Here is a 21,542-nt window from a genome sequence, read left to right on the forward strand (position 1 = left end):
TAAGAACTGTTGTAGGCAATGGCAGAAACAAAACAAAACAAAATCCTTTCCCTCAAGGAGATTACATTCTCATGTACACAGATGAGTAAATACAAAATAAAATTGTAAAAAGTAAAGGGTTTGGCAAGTTCCTATGATGCTGGCCACCAGACAGAGAATTCAAGGATTTGAGCCCCTGCTGATGTCTCCCAGTAGTAGAAGCATAGACAACACTACTCACGGAGAGGACACTTCAGGGATCTGGGCAAGTCAGGACAATGAGTCTGAAGAGTATTCATAACAACACAGAGCTCACTTATAAATTATGCTGGGACACAATAAATAACAACCCTGCTAGATCAGGAGGTTATTGCCCCAACATACACACTATGCAGGAGAAATAGAAGTTATTTAATACACATTTTTACAGCAAACAGAATAGAATAATAACAACTCACATTTATATAGTGTTTCATGATTCCATGTCTTTTCACATATATTTTCACATTTAATCTCCTCCAGATTAAATCCAATCTAATCTTCAGGTAAATGTGACTTATTTTAAAATGTGGTCCCCCTCACCTTTTGTGCTTCCATGCTTTTGAACTATCTGACTCTAGTATGACTATACATCTTCTAAATTTGTTTCATTAAAAACATTTTGTGTATGTATGTTTTTAATAATATTAATTTGAAATTATTAATTTCTTAAAACTAATAATAATAATCAATTTTCAATAAATAGCTTATTGCAATGGACCTGGTCAATAGAGACCATATTATTAGGATGGGCTAAAATCGGCAGCCTGATAGGGCAGGGGATAGAGTACTAGGCCTGAAGTCAGGAAGATTCTTTTTTCCTGAATTCAAATCTGGCCTCTGATACTCAATAACTCTATTACCCTGGACAAGTCACTTAATCCACTTTGCATCAGTTTCCACATCCTGGAGAAGGAAACATCAAATCTCACTCTAGTATCTTTGACAAGAAAACCCTAAATGAAGGTCACAAAGAGTTAGACATAATTAAAAATAAAACTGAACAACAACAACAAAAAGATCAGGACTATAGGAATACTATAGTATTCTAATAAGTAAACTATATAATAATTATAATTGTCATTTATAAATTATATATAATTGAATAATTATACATAAATGCATAATAATGCTAATTATGCTGCATCATAATTAGCATTGGTATAATACATTTATATAATCCTTTTTACTTTCAAAACAGTCAGCTTTGTTAACTCATTTTATCCTCACAACTCTTTAAGATGGGTGTAGGGCCAGGGAAAATTCTTCCCATCATACAAGTAGAAAAAATTTTTTTTTATATTTATGACAAAAAAAAATCACGTCCTTATATAGAAATAGAAAAACTAAGTTCTATAGAGTCTAGGATCAGAGGTCTTGTATAATTTGAGTTAAAACCTCAATCTGAAATCTCCTGATACTCAGGTTCCAATTTGAGCCCCCATCTCAAAAAAAGATAGAATTTAAAACTTTCAAAGACCTTGGAAACTCCAGGGTTAATAAATCTCTTATGGTCATAATAGGAATATGGGGTGGGGGGCAGAGAGGAAAGGAAAAACTGTTCCTTTCTGCATTAATGAAGCTCCTTCCTGAGCCTGCCAGTGCAGAGGGTATTAATGGATGATCATTTGAAGAAAAGCCAGACTTGATTATTTCCAGTTGGCTGGTTATTAAAGGGTAAATTGGAATATGAAGTAGACCAGCCCCAGTCAGGGGAGGGCTTCTACACAGAAAAGAAAACCTTTCTTCTCTCTCCCTCTGCCTTTCTCTCAGATTCTCTCTTCCTTTGCCTGCTGAGTTGGGAACTTACGATATGCCAACTGCTGCCAATGAGCCAAGCGGGATGTTGGATTCGGGCTCTCTAAGGTCACCCCCCATGTTGAAACCAGCCATGACTCCTGAAAGACACCGAAAAAAAGGAGAGGAGCATCACCATGCATTTAACAAACATCTTTCCCCTTTTGCTGCCCAGTCCCATTCCACCACCTTTTGACCCCAAATCCAGTGCTCTGTGGATGCCATCCCATCACCATCCCTACCATCTGCATTGCTATAATCAGGCTCTTTCTGAATCTCCCCTAGCAACCTGTGAGGCATCAGTAAAACTACAAAAGGGATCTTTGTTCAGAGTAGGCAATCGTCAGGAGAGAAAAGCTCTGGACGGCAACAAAAACATCTTATCTTGGGACAAACATAATGTGAGATGGTGGTGGGATCTGACAACCAACACAAAGGTCTTGACATTCCACACCGAGTTCCCCCTCCCTCCACCAAGCTGGAAGGATGCCTATCAGAGACAAGATGCCAGACCTAACACAAGGCCTCTGATTCATCCAATGCCCTTTCTGTCCTTATTGAGATGGTTGATACAGGTTTCAAATGTTTGCAATATCAGGAGTCAACCAAAAGTCAAGATAATTGCTGTTGTGTTCAGTCATGTCCAGTTCTTCATGACCCCATTTGGAGTTTTCTTGATAAAGATACTGAAGTGGTTAGCCATCCTTCTCCAGTTCATTTTACAAATGAAGAACCTGAGGCAAATAGGATTAAGTGACTTGCCAGGGTCACACAGTTGAGGCTGGATTTGAACTCACAAAAATGAATTTTTCTGATTTCAGACTTAGTACTCTATTCATGTACCACTTAGCTGCCCTAAAATGGGAAGGAGGGATTAAAGAAGGAATTCTTAAACTGAGGCCCATTAAAACTCCAGTTTTTAAAAAACTTGGCTACTATTTCTGTTATTCTAATAAGGACTCCATAGGATTCACCAGATGGACAAAGGAGTCTACCCTATGAGGTAGGCAGTATAGGCATAAAAACAAGTAAGAGCTCCTATACTATATGTTCTCCAACTCCAAATCTTGGCCCAGAATAGCTATAATGCATGAGAAGGAGTTAAGCATGACACCTAAGTTGCCAACCTGGCTGAGAGGTCAACAGTAAAAAGATAGAAAGAGGGTTTGAAGAGAAAGATAATGAGTTCAGTTTTAGAGGTCTCCAGTTTAAGATGTCTATAGGATACATAGTTTGAGGTATCTAATAAGCAATTGGAGACACATATCTGGAGGTTAAGGCAAGACAAGTAGAGCTGAGAATCATATATTTGAATCCATAGGAGCTAAAAAGATCATAGTATAATGGAAGAAGAGAAGTACAAAATCCTAAGGTAATCCCACCCTTGACAGATACATTGCTAATTTAGGAGAGAGCATTATCAATTGAATAAAGAGGTCAGAAGCCAGACTAGAGAAAGTGGCAATCTAAATGGTGAAGGGTTATGAGTTATGCCTTATGAGGATCCATTGGGGCAGCTAGGTGACACAGTGGGCCTTGGAGTCAGGAGGTCAGTTGCTCAAATCCAGCCTTAGACATTTGATTCTTACTAGCTGTGTGATCTTGAGCAAGTCACTTAACCTGATTGCCTCACAAGCAGGGCCATTCATTTTCCAATCATCCTGTTCCATAGTTGGCCACAGACCCAGATGGCTCTGGAGGAGAAAGTGAGCCTGGAGACTTAGCACAGCAATCCAATTCACATCCTTGTCATGACATCATCTCCCTGAAGTTGCTGTCTTCTTCGAAAATGAAGGACAAAAAAAAAAAAAATGAGGATCCATTCACTAGAGAAGAGAACACTTAGGATGAACAAGTTAACTATCTACAAGTATGGAAAAGGCAAAAGCATGAAACTTGTTTTGTTTGGATTTAGTGGCAAGAACCAGGAGTAATGGGTCTAACTTGAAAAAGAGGTCTCCCAAATTCTCTAGGGCAGAGCTGTCCAAAAGTAAATCTGACTCCCTTGAGGGGCACTGGGTTTCCACTTATGGAACAAAAAATGAATGATAGGCAATCCATGCCATCCAATCTCTTTGAAGGACATGAATTAGACTAGACAATGCCAGTGCTATTTTTTCACTCTAAAATTTTCTGATTCTCTGATCATATTTAAGGGCAAATTCTCAGGTTTCACCTATCACTATTGACAAAAAACACTAAACCAACAGCAGCTGACAGCTGATATTCTTTTAGAGTTTTATCTTTATAACGTCTCTGTGAAGGAGGAAGAACAGACATTATTTCTCCCAATTTACAGATGAGGAAATGGAGTCTTAGAGAGATAAAACAATTTGCTCAAGGTCATATAGGGAATAAATAGGGGAGCCAAAATTTGAGCACAACTCTTCAGACTCCCAGGCCTTTTTCTGTTATACTCTATTGCTAATAAGGTTTTGTCTGGGAAGAATGTTTGCCCTCAGGGAGATTATGTCTTAGGTGAGAAGGTATAAGTTAGGATCAAGAAAAGCTAAGTAACTGCAAAAAAGAAGAAAATGAAAGATCAAAGGAATACTCTAAGAGTAAATGCAATAAGACCTAAGAGGAAGGAAAGATTGTAGGTTGTGATGGTCAGAGATGGTTTCCTGGAAAAGGCAGCATTTGAGAATTGAACCTTGAAGCAGAAGCAGGAATCTGGTTCCCATATTTTATGGTTTACAGAGTATTCTCTCCTTAGAACAGTCCTAAGAGGTAAGTGGTACAGACATGTAAGTTCAGTTTTAGTCCATTGCAATAAAGAGAATATATCACAATAAAGCAAGTCATGAATTTTTTATTTCCTAGTGCATGTGAAAGGTATGTTTATATTATACTAGTCTATTAATGTATGATAGCATTATGTCAAAAATGTACATAACTTATTTATAAATAATTACTAAAAAACATTAATCTTCCTCTGAGACTTCAAGGAGCCTAATCTTTTTGCTGGCAGTTGCTGAACAATGAAAGCTGAAGGTTTACTGAAGGTTGGGGGTGGCTGTAGCAATTTCTGAAAAAAAAGATAACAATGAAGTTTGCCACATCAATTAATTCTTCCTTGCACTTGAATACTTAGGGGTTATTACATTGTAGTCTAATTTCAATATTGTTGTTTCTAAGGGAATAGGGAAGCTAGCAAATAAAACACACACACAATATTTATCAATTAAGTTCACTGTGTTACATGGGTATGATTAGTGACAACCCAAAACAATTACAATAGTAACATCAAAGATCACTGATCATAGATCACCGTAACAGATAATAATAATGAAAAAGTTTAAAATATTTGAGAATTACCAAAATGTGGCACAGAGACACCTGAGCATATGTTGTTGAAAAAAATGGCACTGATAGGCTTCCTCGACATAGGGTTGCTACAAATTATCAATATGTAAAAAACACAGTACTTGTGAAGTATAATAGATAGAATACTTGGGAGTCAGAAAGACCAGAATTCACAACTTGCCTCAGACACTAGCTTTTCAACACTAGTGGAGTCATTTAACCTCTTCCAGACTCAGTTTCCTCATCTGTAAAACAGGAAGAATAACAATGACCCCTACCTTCCAATTGTGAGAATCAAAGGAGATGAGATATGTAGAGTGTTTTGCAAAGTTAAAGTGCAATAGTCTTAGATATCATTACTACATGGGTTAGAAACTAGATTTGAAAAGGAAATATTGGTAAAGTACTTTGTGTACTTCCTGGACCATAGCAGGTGCTTACTTTTATTTCCTTATACTTCTTTTCCCCTCTCACTCCAATTCCAGTACTCTTTCTACTACTCTTCAAACCAGAAAGAGGAAAGGGAATTATAGACAGGGGAATAAAGCTTGAAGGCTCAACAGTAATCATTGATATAATCAATTAGGGTACAGTTAGGACACTGATTCTTCTAGATTGTTGGGAGTGCAGGAATTGTGTATGAGAGAAGTAGGAGACAGAGTCGGACGAGCATGTGACTTAAATGCCAGAAGAGAAATTTTGCATTGGCAATGGGGGAGTGGGAGAATTAATCAATCAGTCAAATATATCTTAAGTGTCTGTGATCAGCCACTGTGCTAGGAGCTGGACAGGAATAAAAATATAAAGAATGAAACAATTTCTACTCACAAATAGCTTTTATTCTGCTAGAGTCATCAGCCTACAAATTACTCATACAGTATGCACTGAAGATTTTCATACTGGGGAAATGCCATGATGAGAAAATTATTTTAGGAAGATTACTTGGTAGTTTTGGATGGATCAGGCAAGTAGTAAACTAGGCTAGTCTGGTAGAACACAGAACAAAAAAAGAATCAAATTCTATACGTGGGAGGCTAAGGAGAAGAAGTCAACAATAATCCAAGATTACTAGCCAACATGACAATGTGAATAATGGAAATAGGAAAGTTTCCACTTGTAAAAGGACTTTATTTTTTCCAGTAAGGGCTGTCTCTGTGGATGATAAGACCATTCAGATACAGTCCAGGCTGTATTTCTGATATGGTGTTACTGAGACTCCACCCAGTCACCCTATGGGTATGTTTGGTCCCAAGCTTAACTGTCTACCAACACACAATAGAAACCGTTCCTCCTCCCCCTATCTCGATGGCAAGGCTGATTCACTGGCTCAGTAAGATACAGGAACAATTGTGATGAATAGGGTGGTGTCTCAGCAAAAGCAGATTTTTCCATTCATAACTGCCACCCCTTCAGTATTTTCAAATGCAATTATCTTGTCCCTTGTAAGAGTCTGCTATAATATTATTTCCCATCTTTAAAATGAAGTGAAAACAGAAATTCAGTCAAACTAAGTCAATAAGCAGTTATTACCAGGTGCTGAGTTAAGAACTCTAAATTAGCATGTCAGAGTTAGCCTCGAATTTTTATTCCAGACCAGGTCCATTACACATATGAAGAGAAGAGATCTCCACTGGAATTCAAGGCAGAATTCCTGGCTGTAGAAATCCCCAACAAAAGTGGAATCAGACTACAATCATGATGGAGTTCAAATGAGATGGATGGATAGGCAGATGCTTGTTGTGTTCCTATACTGATGAATTTGCTAACTGAAAACCATCTTGAGCAGGAAAGAGGTGATGCTTATGGACTTCTTCTATTTTATCACATTTTAAAATTTATATTGATCAGATTTCTATACATAGTCATTTTCTACCCTCCCTTCACCCTGCCTTAGAGATGGCTACTGTTAGACAAAAAGGTCTCTATTTATATGTAAAATTATTCAGGAGTGTAGGGTGTTCAGAGCCTTGCTTTCCACCTTTGATGTCCACCTGAGCAACCTAACTCTTAAGTAGTTTCAAGAAGCTGTAACATGCACAACAGTCACTCCCCTACCACCCCCCACCCCCTTAAATCCTTTCAGCAGATGGACTAAACCATGTTGAAGATAACCAAGGGAGTCCCAAACTCATCGGTGAGTTTGGGGGTGTGGGGGGGGGGAAGTGTCTACCCCCAAGCATATGAAGTCTTCCACTGATGGAATGAGGGATGAGAACACTTTGTTCCAATGGCCTGAAGGCAACTGAACCAGGTGTTTGGGAGCTCTTAGAACTTAGTTAGATGGGGCGGCTAGGTGGCCTAGCAGATAAAGCACTGGCTCTGGAGTCAGGAGTACCTGGGTTCAAATCCGGTCTCAGACACTTAATAATTACCTAGCTGTGTGGCCTTGGGCAAGCCGCTTAACCCTGTTTGCCTTACAAAAAAACCTAAAAAAAAAAAAAAAAAGCTTAGACATTGAAGACACCAAGGTCATCCACTGCATCTAAACTCATCACTGGTTGTTTTGACTCTGTCTTGCTACTGGAACATGATGACTTTGGAAGAAAGAATGAGGTCAACAACTTCATGCAACTCTGCCTCAATTAAATTCAATTTATGTACAAATCAAAAGACATTAACTAATGTCATTTTGGTCTTCTTTGATAATAAAGGACAAGAACCACCAAAATTAATCTAGACAAACTTCTACTTATCAGTTCTTTCTCTGGATGCAGCTAGTGGTTTCCTTCATTTGTCCCTAAAATTTAATTTGGGTATTTCTAATTGTCAAAATGACATTCAAAGTTACTCTTAAAAACAATATTGCTGTTACTGTATACAGTATTCTCTTGGTTCTGCTCATTTCACTCTTCCTTTATTTTGTGTAAGTCTTTCCATGTTTTTTCTAAGATCATTGAGTTCATCATTTCTTATAGTACAGTAGTATTCCTTCACTATCCTATATCACAACTTGTTCAGCCATTCCCTAATTGATAAGTATTTCTCCAATTTTCAATTCTTTACCAACATAAAGAGAACTGCTATAAACATTTTAGAACATATAGAACATTCCTTTTCCCCTAATCATCTTTGGAAATAGACTTAGTATAGGCAGCCTAATAATTCTTTGGATATAATTCCAGATTGCTCTCCAAAAAGTTGGATCAATTCATAATTCAATAACAATGAATTAGTGTCCCAATTTTTCCATATTCCCCTACAATGTTTGTCACTTTTTCCTTCAATTATTTTAGCCAATCTGAAAGGTATAAAATGAGATCTCAAGGTTATTTTAATTTTCATTTCTCTACTAAATAATAATTTGTATATGACTATAAATTGCTTTTTTTCCCATTGGAAAACTGCCTGTTCATTTCCTTTGACCGTTTATCAAATGGGGAAGTCTTGTATTCTTATAGATTTGACAAAAAATTCTTTATATATTTTTGATATGAGACCTTCATATGAGAAACTGTCTATAAATTTTTTTCTGAAATAAAGGAGAAAAAATTTTAAGACAGACCTATTATGCTTGGACCCCAAGAGCAGAAATAAGAGCCATGACTGCTATAGATGAGAAATCATTTGAGTCTTGATCAAGAAAAAGTGCCTAATAATTTTAGCTGTCCAAAAGTGTTATGTGTTACTTCAGGAGGAAAAAAAAAAGTTTCCCATCACTGAATGTCGTGAAATACACAAAAACTGTGGTAATAATTTTGCTAACTTTTAGTAATTTTCAGTTGTGACCCACTCTTCATGATCCCAAAATGGGTTTTCTTGGCAAAGATACTGGAATGGTCTGCCCTTTCCTTCTCCAGCTCATTTTACAGAAAAGGAACCTGAAGCAAACAGGATGAAGTGACTTGTCCAAGGTCACACAACTAGAAAGCATCAAGTGTCTGAGTCTGGATTTGAACTTGGGTCCCTCCTGACTCCAAGGCTGGTGCTCTATACTCTGCATCACTTAGTAGCCCCTTTCACATTACTTTTATTTACTCTCTCTTAATCTGAATTGTACTTAATTCTTTTTTTTAGGTTTTTGTTTTTGTTTTTGTTTTTTGCAAGGCAGATGGGATTAAGTGGTTTGCCCAAGGTCACACAGCTGGGTAATTATTAAGTGTCTGAGGCCAGATTTGAACTCAGGTACTCCTGACTCCAGGGCTGGTGCTCTATCCACTTTGCCACCTAGCAGTCCCATACCTAATTCTTTACACATTTTCCCTCTTTAGAATGTAAGCTCCTTGAGGGCAGGAACAGTTGTCACCTTTGTAATCTAGTCCCTGGTACAGTACATACACAGCTCATGATGTTGCTGTTCAGTCATTTTTGGTTTTCTCTGACTATGGGACCCTATTTGGGGTTTTCTTGGTAAAGATACTAGAGCAGTTTGCCATTTCCTTCTCCAGCTCATTTTATAGATGAGGAAACTGAGGCAAACAGGGTTAAGTGATTTATCCAGGACACTTGTCTAAAGACAGATTTGAACCCACAAAGATGAATCTTCCTAACTTCCAAGTCTGACATACTATCTACTATACCATCTAGTTGCCAATAAATCCCGACTAATAGGCTAAGTGGCACAGTGGGTAGAAAACTGGGCCTGGAGTCAGGAAGACCCAAGTTCAAATCTGGCTTCAGACACTAGCTCTGAGATCCTGGGAAAAAAATCACTTTACCTCTTTGACTCAGTTTCCTCATCTACAAAATGGGGATAGTAATAGTATCTGCCTCCCAGAGTTGTTGTGAAGATCAAATGTATTCTCAATTTTATTTTCAAATGAAGATCATAAGGATGAACAGTAAACATTTAGCATGGGTTCTAGTACATATTAAGGGCTATATAAATATTTGCTGCTCAATAATTCAATTGAAATCAAATATTGTGAAATAATAATAATAATCAAATTTGACTCAAAAGAGTCTCTTCTTTGTAGATATGAAGAAATTTAAGTAAGGAAAACTGTCAATAATATAAGACTTATTGAATGTGGGTTAATTTTGCCAAACTATTTTTTTTACTCTCTTCTTTATTCTTTGTTATTAAGGATAATGCTGGGAGGGGATATATTAAGGATGACTCTGGGAGGGGTTATGGGCTAAATGGAAAATTTCAGCAATGTAAACATAAAAAAAAATCAATAAAATCAAGTCATTTGACTGTTTCCTCATCTTTAAATGAGCTGGGGAAGAAAATGGCAAACCATGCCAGCATTTTTGCCAAGAAAAATCCCAAATGGTGGCAACAAGCATTGGACATGACTGAAAAATGACTGAATAACAAAAACGGAGTGAAGTGAGCAGAACCAGGAGAACATTATACATAGAAACAGAAATATTGTAATGATGATCAACTAAGAAATACTTAACTACTCTGATCAATACAGTCCCAAACAACTCATGATGAAAAGTGCTATCCACCTCCAGGGAGAGAACTGATGAACTCTGAGTAAAGATTGAAACATATTTTTTTACTTTATTTTTCTTAGTGTTTTTTTGCAACATGACTAATATGGAAATATGTTTTGCATGACTTTACAAATATAATGGGTATCATATTGCTTGCTTTTTCAATGAGTGGAGGAGGGGTTAGAGGGAGGGAAAGAATTTGGAACTCACAATTTTAAAAGTGAATATTAGAAAATAAAAAATTGAATTTAAAAGATTCTGTTTTGGACATGTTGAACTTGAACTACCTACAGAACATCCAATTTTAAATATTCAAGGGAAAAAAATCAACAATATAATAGGCAGTTTGTAAAAGGTTAAGTGACCTCCAGGGACACACTTCATTAAGTGTCTGATGAAGGATTCAAACACAATTCATACTGACTCTAAACCCAAGACAACTACCATGTTATATGTTGTTGGAGTACATGAATAAGGAATCCCTGTTCAGATATGGGTTAGACTGGATGGTCTCTTAAACACCTCCCAACTCTGGGATTCAGTGATTTTATAAGGACCTAAATAACATTCATAAAATTATTTTTCATTTTTTCTTTTTCATTTAAAAATATTTTCTTGCTTTTGTTCTGCAACATGGCTAATAAGCAAATATATTTGCATGATTTCATTTGTATAATAAGTTCTTTATTTCTTACCTTCTCAATGGGTGTGGGAGGGGAGGGAGGGGAGAAAAGATTTTACCACTGAAAATAAAAATTACATTAAAATTTTAAAAAATTTTAAAAAATAACATCAGTGCTTATTCTGGAGTGTCCCTCAAAGAGTTTTTTCATTTCAATTTCAGCTCAACTAATTTCTAATTTTCATCTCACCCATCACACTCTTTAGGCTCTCCTGGTATTCTCATTTAGATTTCTAATCATTATTTTAAATATTGTTTCTCCTACTACAGTGGCCCTTGCAATTTCTGACAAATATTCATGAAATTGCCTTTTTCTTTTCATTTTCAAGTGTCTGGGTAGAGAAGTATCCCTTTTCCCCAATTTATTGTGGACTACATTATTAATATTATTATTGGTATTAGTAGTAAGAGTCATATGACAGTTTCTCCATGGCATTGGTCCCACCAAGTTCATGCCCAAATTTACCATTACAGTTAGATGGTCTCAAATCTCAACTTCTGGTGGAATGAATTCTGGACCCTCAACTCTGTACTGTTTGGCTAAAACATCTGGGACTTTGTCCTCAGACTTCTGATTCCTCAGGCTCAGTTGTGAGTTACATTATAATCCATTTTCTTTACATTTTATAATTTATCTGAGTGGAAAACTCTAGCAACTACAATTCCATGATTATCTGACAATTTAGTCATGGAAATATGAACTAGAAGATTTGATAATCCAGTTATCTGGATCAGAGATAGGCAGGGAGAGATGAAGTTTTGTTTGTTGGCTGGTTTTAAAGCTGCTAGAGAACTCAGAAAGCAGTTAAGTAGCTCTATGGACAGAGAGTTAGGCCTAGAGTCAGGAAGATCTCAGTTCAAATTTGACCTCAGACACTTACTAGCTGTGTGACCTTGGGCAAGTAATTTAACCTCTGCTTACCTTTATCCCCTGGAGAAGGAAATGGCAAACCACTCTAGTACCTTGACCAAGAAAATCTCAAGGACAGTATACTTCATGGAACCATGAAGAGTCAGATAGAATTGAATGACAATTACAAGAGAACCCAGAAACTAAAATAAATAAATTAGGATTAAAGGAGTGAAGGGCATGTCATTAAAAAAGGCTCAAAAATAGTGATCAACAGATGACCTAGAGATAGGACTTGAAGATTAAAAAGGAAGTTCTGAGTAAATAGTGACTAGAACACTGCTAGACTAGCAGTCAAAAAGATCTGAGTTAAGGAGTCACAGCACAGAGATCTAAGAGACTACAGAGAGAGAAGTTCAAAACCCTAACCCATCTACTATCATTCTACCTTTCCTATCTTATCTCATCCTGTTCCTTCCCACACCCTCTATGCTCTGGACAAACTGGACCATTCATCATCCCCTGGACAGGCTCTTCTTCCATTCCTGCAGTTCCTTATGCCCACTCTCCCTCCATCGAATTCCTCCCCAGTCTTTCTAGGTCATCTTAAACACTACCTTCTTTACAAAGTCTTTCCTGACCCCTGACAGCTGGTAATGACTTTCTCTCTCAAACCTCATAATGACTTTGATCTCCTTTACAGAGAAACCAAGAAATAGTACAAGAAATGATAGTAACAGCAAAGAAACAATCCAGTCATCAGAGGGCCTCCAGCACTGTATTTCTATTTTTTTCAATTAACAAGCATTTTCTAAAATTATTCTGTCCCTCCCACTACTTACCTTCCCACTCTCATTAAAGCAAAGGAAAAAAAAAAAAAACTTGGATGGGAAAAAAGTCCTCAATGCATAATTGCAAGTCTGGCAAAACACTTTCCCACATTAGTCATGTCCAAAAATATCTCTCTCTCTCTCTCCATTTTAAGTAAATCACCTCTCTGTCAAAGGTGAGTGGCATGTTTCATTTTCATTCTTTTGGCTACGTGTTTTATCACTCAATGGATCAGAGTTCTAAAGTTTTTTGAAGTTGTTTTTCTCTATAAGACTGTTATCATTGTATAAACTCTCTGGTTCTTCTCACTTCCTTCTGCATCTGTTCATTGAGGCCTTCCAGTTTCCTCTGAAACTGTCTATTTTTCCATTTCACAATACTCCATTCACACTAATATAACACAATTAGTTTAACCATTCTTCCTTAAGAAGATATCCCATTAGTTTCTAATTTTTGTGTACCACAAAAGGAGATGCTCTAAGTATCTATGTACATATAGATCCATTTCCAATGTGTTTAATTTTTGAGGGAAGATGAGTAAAGGCCTAGTTATAGTTAGCTGGGACAAAACACTAAAGTATTTGTGTTGTAGAACAACTACGGGGTACAGTGGGTAGAGCATTAGACTTGGAATCAGAAAGACTCATTCTTCTGAATTCTAATCTGGTCTCAGACACTTATAGATGGGTGATTCTGGGCAAGTCACTTCACCCTGTTTGCCTCAGTTTCCTTATCTTTCAAATGAGCTGGAGAAGGAAATGGTAAATAACTCCAGTATCTTTGCCAAGAAAACTCCCAAAAATGAGATCCCAAAGAAGCTAAAAATGACTAAAGAGCAACAAATCTCTCTTGTATTTTTCTTGATAGCCAGAGGACTAATGGGAGAAAACCTGTGGATGCAGAATCTGCCAAATGGACACTAATTAAACTACTGCTGCATGGAAGCTGACCTCCACCTCTGCCCTCAATCCTATCAGGCTACCTGTAGTAACAACACAGCCAGCAGACCATATTTTTATTGAGCTTTCAATAAACCATTAAAAAAAACTGCCTCCAGGTTTCCTAATTCCCTTTTTAATTTTGTTTTGTTTTAAAATAACCATTTCCTTCCATTTTTTTCCCTGACTAGTGTTCAGACTTGTTCTAATTTCCCTTTCTAAAACTTGAGTCCAGTCTAATTACTCTTGGGGGGCTCCCTCCTTCTCTCAGACAGGTGAACATAACCATGCTGAGATCATTATTTCATGGTACCCTGCCCACAAGGATTTCCTATCCCTCTTCCTGCTCATTATTGGGACCAAGTCTAGTTCATTTCCTTCACTTGTGCTTTCTACAACTCCCTGTTCCAAGAAACAGATATTTATCTTATCCAAAAACCTTCCTTCCTCATCTCAGTCTAATGCTAGATTTTGCCTAGGAAGAGGTTGGAGACTATCTATTTCAATTCCCTCACTTTACAGATAAGAAAATTGGTCTAAATTAGAACCCTGTCTAATTCATTTTCTAGAGTCCGGAAGAAATGAGTCCAAATTCAACCTTGGATGCCTTCTGGCTGAGTGATCTTGGGCAAGTCACATAACCCTGTTTGCTTCCATTCCCTTATCTGTAAAATGAGCTGGAGAAGGAAATATCAAATCACCCCAGTATTTCTGTTAAGAAAATCTCAAATAGGGTTATGAAGAGACAGACATGACTGAAAAAACAATGAACAACAACTAATTCATTAAACACTTCCAGTTCTATCTTATTATTCTGGTTATATCATCTTTATCAGGTAAACATGGTTTCTAACCTGTTACAAATATCTCCCGTCACTTTATGGGTTTAGGTTCATAAGGTTGTTTATTTTTTTTTCTGAGACTTTGTTCTTTTTATTTTGTGCTAGCTTTTATTTTGGAGCTCACCCATGAAGACAAGGGTGACTTGATTTGAAAATATAGTATAATCAATCAATCAACAAATATTTATTAAGCCCCTCTGATAGCATCATGAATAGAGTGCTGGGCCTGGGGTCAGGAAGGCTCATTTTCATGAGTTCAAATCTGACCTCAGGTCCATTTTAGCTATGTTACCCTGGATAAGTCATTTAACCTTGTTTGCCTCAGTTTTCTTATCTGTAAAATGAGCTAGAGAAAGAAATGGCAACCACTCCTGGTATCTATGCCAAGAAATCCACAAATGGCATCACGAAGAGTTGGACATGACTGAAAACAACTGAACAATAACATGGCATGCCAAGCTTCTGCCAGATGCTAACATACAAATACAAATAAAATGAAATAATGCCTATATCAGCAGAGATTGCACTCTGAATGACCAGGCCTTCCAAAAGAAAGAATACATGAAAAGCGTAATAAACAATTGAATTAGATCATTGGTGCTAGAAGGTTGCCTAGTCCAAGTCTCCCATTTTACTGATGAAGAAATTGAGTCCCCAAAAAGTTGTGTGGCTTGCCCAATGTCACCGACTGGGTGGCAAAAATGACAGTGCCAGAATTTCAGTCTAGGTCTTCTGAATCATTCTCCTAAAGTGGTAAAAAATATTATTTATATTTAGATAGTAAATACTAAATAATTCTTATCTTTGCTGCTCCATCTTCTGTCTCTGGGCTTCTTTTCTGCCTGCCCCACATGTCTGGAATGTACTCTCATGAAGCCTTTCCTGATATCTCCTTAATTTCTAGCGCCCCTTCTCTCAAACCATTTTGTATTTCACTCTTTTGTGTATATTTGTATTTATTTATTTTACAGTTTATCCTGTGTATGAATATGTGTATATATGAACATGTGCACATATATGTAAGTAACTGTGTCTATATGTCATATATAAACACTCACATATACCTATCATTCTCATTAGAATTTAAGCTGCTATGAGCAGGAATTATTTCATTCTATGTAATTGTATCTCCTGTGCCCATCACAGTGCCTGGCCAAAAATAGGTGCTTAATAAATATGTGTTGACTGAATTATAAATACTTATATAGCTTAATCAAAGATTAAAAGAAATTAATATCCAGGTATTGGTTGAGTTACTAATACTTATATAGCTAGTTCAAAGATTAAAAGAAAATTAACATCTAAATACAATTTCATACAGTCCAAACTAAAGTTCAATTACTTAATTACTGACAATTAAGCTAAGTCATTTTGGTCCTGTGATGAGGCTGAGTAAATAATTCATGTTACTTCTCTGGGTAAGCCTAGATCTTCTAGCATAGAAGCTTCTGCATCCCCTCCTACATAGGTGAGTCTAGCTTCCTTTGAAGCTAGATCTGAACTTAGATGAACAGTTTTTGTCTAAAATTGGTGAGATTGAACTGGTCCGTCTCTGTCTGCCACATGTTCTTTCTTGCAGAAGAGGGCGAATATGCCAGTTCACCCATAGCATAGGTGCCATGAACTGAACTGATGGGAGAGGGAAGAAATTCCTCTCCTGCTATCCCTCGCTGTTACCCCAATTTGGAGAAATGAGCTTGGATGTTTGTTCTGTTCTATTTCATTTGTCCTCCTCAGTTTTGAGTGACAATGGTGAGCCCCATGCCCCTGGAAATTTGAGCCATGATGACCTTGTGGGTCAAGATTCCAGGCAGGATTCTGCAGCCAGCTAACCAACCCAATAGGGAGGCTGGAGAAGCCAGGGTGCCTGGGACTCAAGCCCAAGATGGGTTTTGGAATTGGAACTGAGACTGTGCGAGCATGAAGCTAATCCTCTAATGCTCCCTAGAGACTGAGGATTATGCCTCCCACAAGTTTGGGGATTACATTTGCATATTTGTAATGGTATCTTTTGAAGTAAAAACTAATCTATTGGTGGCTAAATAGAACTGGGGTGCTGGGGAGCCCCACTACATTTGGTAGAACACTATTTACCATTTGCAAAACGCCTAGGATAGGACACCCTTTAATGGTGGCAGAGAACTCTGGCAGAGGATGGCCTTGCCCTACATATGAGCAGCAGGGCCATGGTAGTCAGTGTAATATTTATTTTTTGTCACTCAAAGGATTCCAGATAATATAACTGAATGGTGTTTTGAGGGTTCCAATCATCTTTGGTTTCAAAAATCCCTGAAAGCAGCTAGTTCCAACCTTTTAGGATTTTTTAATTACTACTTAGTGCTTGTAAGAGAGTAGGCTCCAAGTTACCACCTTAGAATGATTTAATTGGCTCTCAGAACACCCCTTACTCATTCTTCCCTGAGTCTTCCTTTCCACAAGGGAGAAAGTGCCTTCCTTCTTTGCTTCTACTTCCTTTCCTTTCCATAGTTAAAACAAAGATAGAAAAAGGTCATGACTCTGTATACAATACATTTCTACACGAATTCTCTTTTTTTCTCAACCATAAGAGGCCTTCTCCTCTCCCTGCTGTTCTTCCCTAGTTCCCTTTCCATTAAAACCCAAAGCTAATATAAAAGTTAAATTGCACAAAATTACTTAAGTGTTTCCTTTTTATTACAGTAATGGGCTTCTAACTCACAGTCTGGTTTCACAAAATGGCATGCTTTTCTTTCAGAGCCTCTGTTTTCAGAAATGTGAAAGAAAATACAACAAAGTTGAATACCTTCATAAACCCACAGAAGTATTTGTAATAGTTCTCCGGCACAGCAAGATTGTTACAGTATTATCATTTTTTGTCACTTATCATACACAAAGCTATATTCCCCATCCTCATTCCTATTCTTCATATAGAATTTTTAGCTTGCAAGAACCATATCCCAGTCTATTAGATGCTACATATATAATACAATTATTATAAATATCTCAAATTTCCTCCTTTTTAGCTTAGAGGGGAATATTAGGAGAAATGTATAGCTTTAAAAAATGTATTGATTTCTTTTGTTTCTATATCACCTTCAATTCCAAATTTATTCCCTGCTCCCCAGAGAGCCATCCTTTGTATCCAAAAATCAAAAATAAGGAAATGGAGGGAAGGGGAACACTAACATCAACTAAATTTTATAGTATGTACAATATTCTCCACCTATATCATCTACTTTTTCAACGTCTGGAGGTCTATTTTCTTTTGTCTTCTTCAGGGCAAAACCTGATTTATATAGTATTCATTTTTACTTTGTTGTTGTTATTTCTACTTCTTATATCATTGTAGTCACTGTGTATAGTCTTCTCCTGCTTACTTCCCTTGGCATCAGTTCATATGTCTTCCCTTGCTTCTTTGCATTCTTTGAATTTTCTCATACAGCACATTAAAGTTCTAACAGAATGTGCAGCTTTTTGCTTGATTTTTCTGTCACTTCCATTATCTACCAGATGTCTGTTAAGTGGGGAGTTTATTTTGTCTAATGCAGTTTGGTAATGGCCATCATCAGCAAAGGAGGCAACATGAATAGTTTGTCCACTGAAGGAATTTCAAAAGGAGCCAGCATCAGAAACACACATCTACTGTGTGCAGTATATTGAAATGTCTTTATTTGGTACAATAGGTAGAGTCAGAAAGCCTGGAGTCAGGAAAACTCATCTTCCTAAGTTCAAATCTGACCTCAGACACTCACTAGCTTTGTGACTCTGGGCAAGTTACTTCACCCTGTTTTCCTCAGTTTTCTCATATGTCAAATGAGCTGGAGAAGGGAATGGAAAACTACTCCATGTCTTTTGCCAAGAAAACTCAAAATGAGGTCACAGAGAGTCAGATGCTACTGAAACAACTCAACAATAAAGTGCATAGCACTGAGCTAGGTGCTGGAGAAACAAGTGCAAAGAATCAAACAATTCCCACTTTCTAATACTAAACTATTACCTGACCCTCCCTTTTTCCATGTCTCATTTGTCCCATTCTTAATGATGTCCTGTTCACCCTATTCCTTCACTCACCTTCTGCATTTAATTTGTTGCACTCACCTTCTTTTCATTTCCTAACCAATGAGGATCCAATCTGTACCATGGACCCCTCTTGAGGCACAGCCCATTACAGACAGAGGAGGACATTATCATTCTTTTATTCTGACTATTCTAGTGGGACTTTTCCCTTGAAAAACTAAGTCTTAGAAATTTTTATCCCACTAGTTTTCCTCCAACTTAAAGTTTAAAAATCGTGTTGTGACTTTAAAAAAAATTAATAAAGGCACATTTACTTTCAAATGTAATTCATCCATCATTTTTCAAAGAACAAGGACATCATGTGATTTGGATTTATGAGAGGCAGAGTTACACAGTCTTAACCTCACTCTCTCTTCATGAGTCATCAAAGTCCAGAGGCAGGACAAAAGTCAAGATGACTGACTATGGATGGACTGGGATGCAGTGGATGACCTTGGCATCTTCAATGCCTTATCAAGCTTTAAGTGTTCCACAGAACCAACTATAACCACCAAATGATACTAAATATGACTGCAAATCACATTTTTACTTATATCATTAAAAATTTATGTCATTACTTCATAAAAGCTTTCCTTAGAACAGTCTTATGAAATGGGTAATGCTAATAGTATTAGCCTTGTTTTACAAATATGGAAACTGCCTCAGAGGGGTTGTGACTTTCTCAAGATCACACAACTAGCATATATCAAAGGTAGGATTTAAAAATCTGTTCTGACTTCAGGTCATCCTGATCTTTCCTCTTATTATGCCACAATAAGCTAAAAAAATCTTGAATAATATATCAATACCTTCATTTTATACTTTACCAGAGAACTGAAGTGATTTTGACACATGTAAGGGAGGCAATTCACACACACACACCCTTACTTGATATAGTTCCAGAAGATCCAAGCTAAAATCACAAGGTATTATGGAAGTGCTATCCCACAAGAATATGTGACTAAGTCCAACTTGAGAGGATTAAAGGACCTTAGCCATGGATGAAGGCAATTAATGTCTCACAGGAAAGAGCATGTGATACAGTGATAGAATGTCATGTCCCCTGGATGACATATAAAAACAGCAAACCATTTAATGACTGATGATCAAAAGCCCTGGAGTGCTTTGTGCAGGATAATCTTATGGGGAGGGAAGGGGACATTCTCTCTTCTCCAACTCTGTCACCAGAATTACTGGAAAAATAGGAGACTTGCACCCTGTAGAGACAAACACTCAAGAACAGATGCAGATAAAATGAAACAGCCACCTGAGAGAAAAGGATTTCAAGGGGGTTGACTCATAGAAATAGAGTCAAGAAAGGAGCAGACCCTAGGAGCTCAACTGAGCTGTCTGCCCCACAAAGACCCTGCTGAAAGGGGAACTTCATCAGGACTTTACAAAAAGAGAGTATTTCCAGGTCATGTATGGGGATATATGTATATATTCCATGTGCACAACACTGTTGTAAATTTGAACCAATTTGTCCCATGGATTCTGTGTTTATGGATGGAAGAGCGTGCCCCAGTCTTTTGGAAAGGATTATTTTGTACCAAATATTCTTATTATGACATCTTAATAAATGCCTTTACTAAAAGATTATATAAATCTGCAAGTTGATTGTTAACAGGAAGCATGAATGGGGACTCAGATGCTACAGTCATTAAGGAGTAGCCCAGTCACTTCTGAGAATTCAACCTGTGAATTTAAGCTCAAGTTGGAGTAGGAAAAAAGTGAGTTCTATCCACCAATCTTGTTAGTAGTAGCCAGGACTATAAGTCAATTAAATTACTATTACTTTGTGCTTCTTTCTTTCCTATTCTTTTTTTCTAAAGTGGAAGTTCTCAGCATGTGGTCTAAGGACCTCCGGAGATCTCTAAGTTCCTTTCAGGAGATGTCCAAGTCAAAACTAATTTTCACATTAATATTATATACATCTGTGTAAAACCAGATTTTCAAAAAACATATTCTGCAACAAATTAAATGCAGAAACATCTAAAGATACAGCTGTCTTCTATTAAACTGGACTTTAAAGAGATTTTCAAAAAAATCTGTAAAATAATGCCACTTCACTAATTTTAAAGTCATATCTGAAAAAGTATTTATTTTCATAAGAATATTTAATTTATGTTAACTTGTAATGGATTTCTTACAGTTATTTTAATGAATTAATGAATACTTCAAAATTTTATCCTTTTTCATTTCAAATATGGTATAGATATAAACAAAAACTCTTTGAGGTTCTCAACAATTGTTAAGAGTATAAAAGGGTCCTGAGACCTAAAAGAATCCAAGATGTGGATTAGTCAGGTCTCTTAGTTTTAACTTGTGACTATTTTCAAATTCATCAGCCCTGCTCCTAAAGAGGAAGAGATTCACTAAAATGGAGAGACAAGAGTATCAGATAACATGGCTTAAAATACAGATACACACACCCCCCAATAAAAACAAAAATAAAATAAACACTTGCTGAATGTCCAGGGTGTGGTGGGATGGAGAGAGAGGCAGAAAGGGACGTGGTGTTAGGTCAGAAGAGCCATTAAAATCCAATTCTTTAGCTGGTCTTTCTAGCAAACTGCCTACAGCCCTAGGGATGCAAAAGGCTGAAATAATATATCTCAGCTCAGAAGTAGGAGGGAGAAGGAGGGAAAAAGAATGATGGAGGGACAAAAATGTTTGTTATCCAAAAGTCGTCTCCCTTGTTCATTGCCAGGGGCTGCATCAGCTCCAGAAGTGAAACATATTAAAGGAAAATCCAAGGAAGTCTAATCCTTTGCAGATCTATCACCACAGAAACTGCCAATCACTACTGCTTTTTATCAACTGGGGTGGCCTAAGAGAATGTTTGTCCCAAGAGGGAT

General features: G+C 37.1%; 1 protein-coding gene across 10 annotated transcripts in view; it reads right to left on the bottom strand.

Moving 5' to 3' along the window:
- The window catches only part of SLC12A8 (solute carrier family 12 member 8), a 171,037-nt gene that overhangs the window by 43,856 nt on the left and 105,639 nt on the right, over positions 1-21,542 (bottom strand). For all 10 annotated transcript variants that reach the window (XM_074214709.1, XM_074214712.1, XM_074214703.1 and 7 more), the window contains one exon: positions 1,829-1,916. In XM_074214709.1, coding sequence (XP_074070810.1) covers positions 1,829-1,916 — 88 coding nt within the window. The remainder of the gene's footprint in view (positions 1-1,828; positions 1,917-21,542) is intronic.

The sequence above is a fragment of the Macrotis lagotis genome, chromosome 1, assembly GCF_037893015.1.
Source record: "Macrotis lagotis isolate mMagLag1 chromosome 1, bilby.v1.9.chrom.fasta, whole genome shotgun sequence".
In the NCBI taxonomy this organism is placed as follows: Eukaryota; Metazoa; Chordata; class Mammalia; order Peramelemorphia; family Peramelidae; genus Macrotis; species Macrotis lagotis.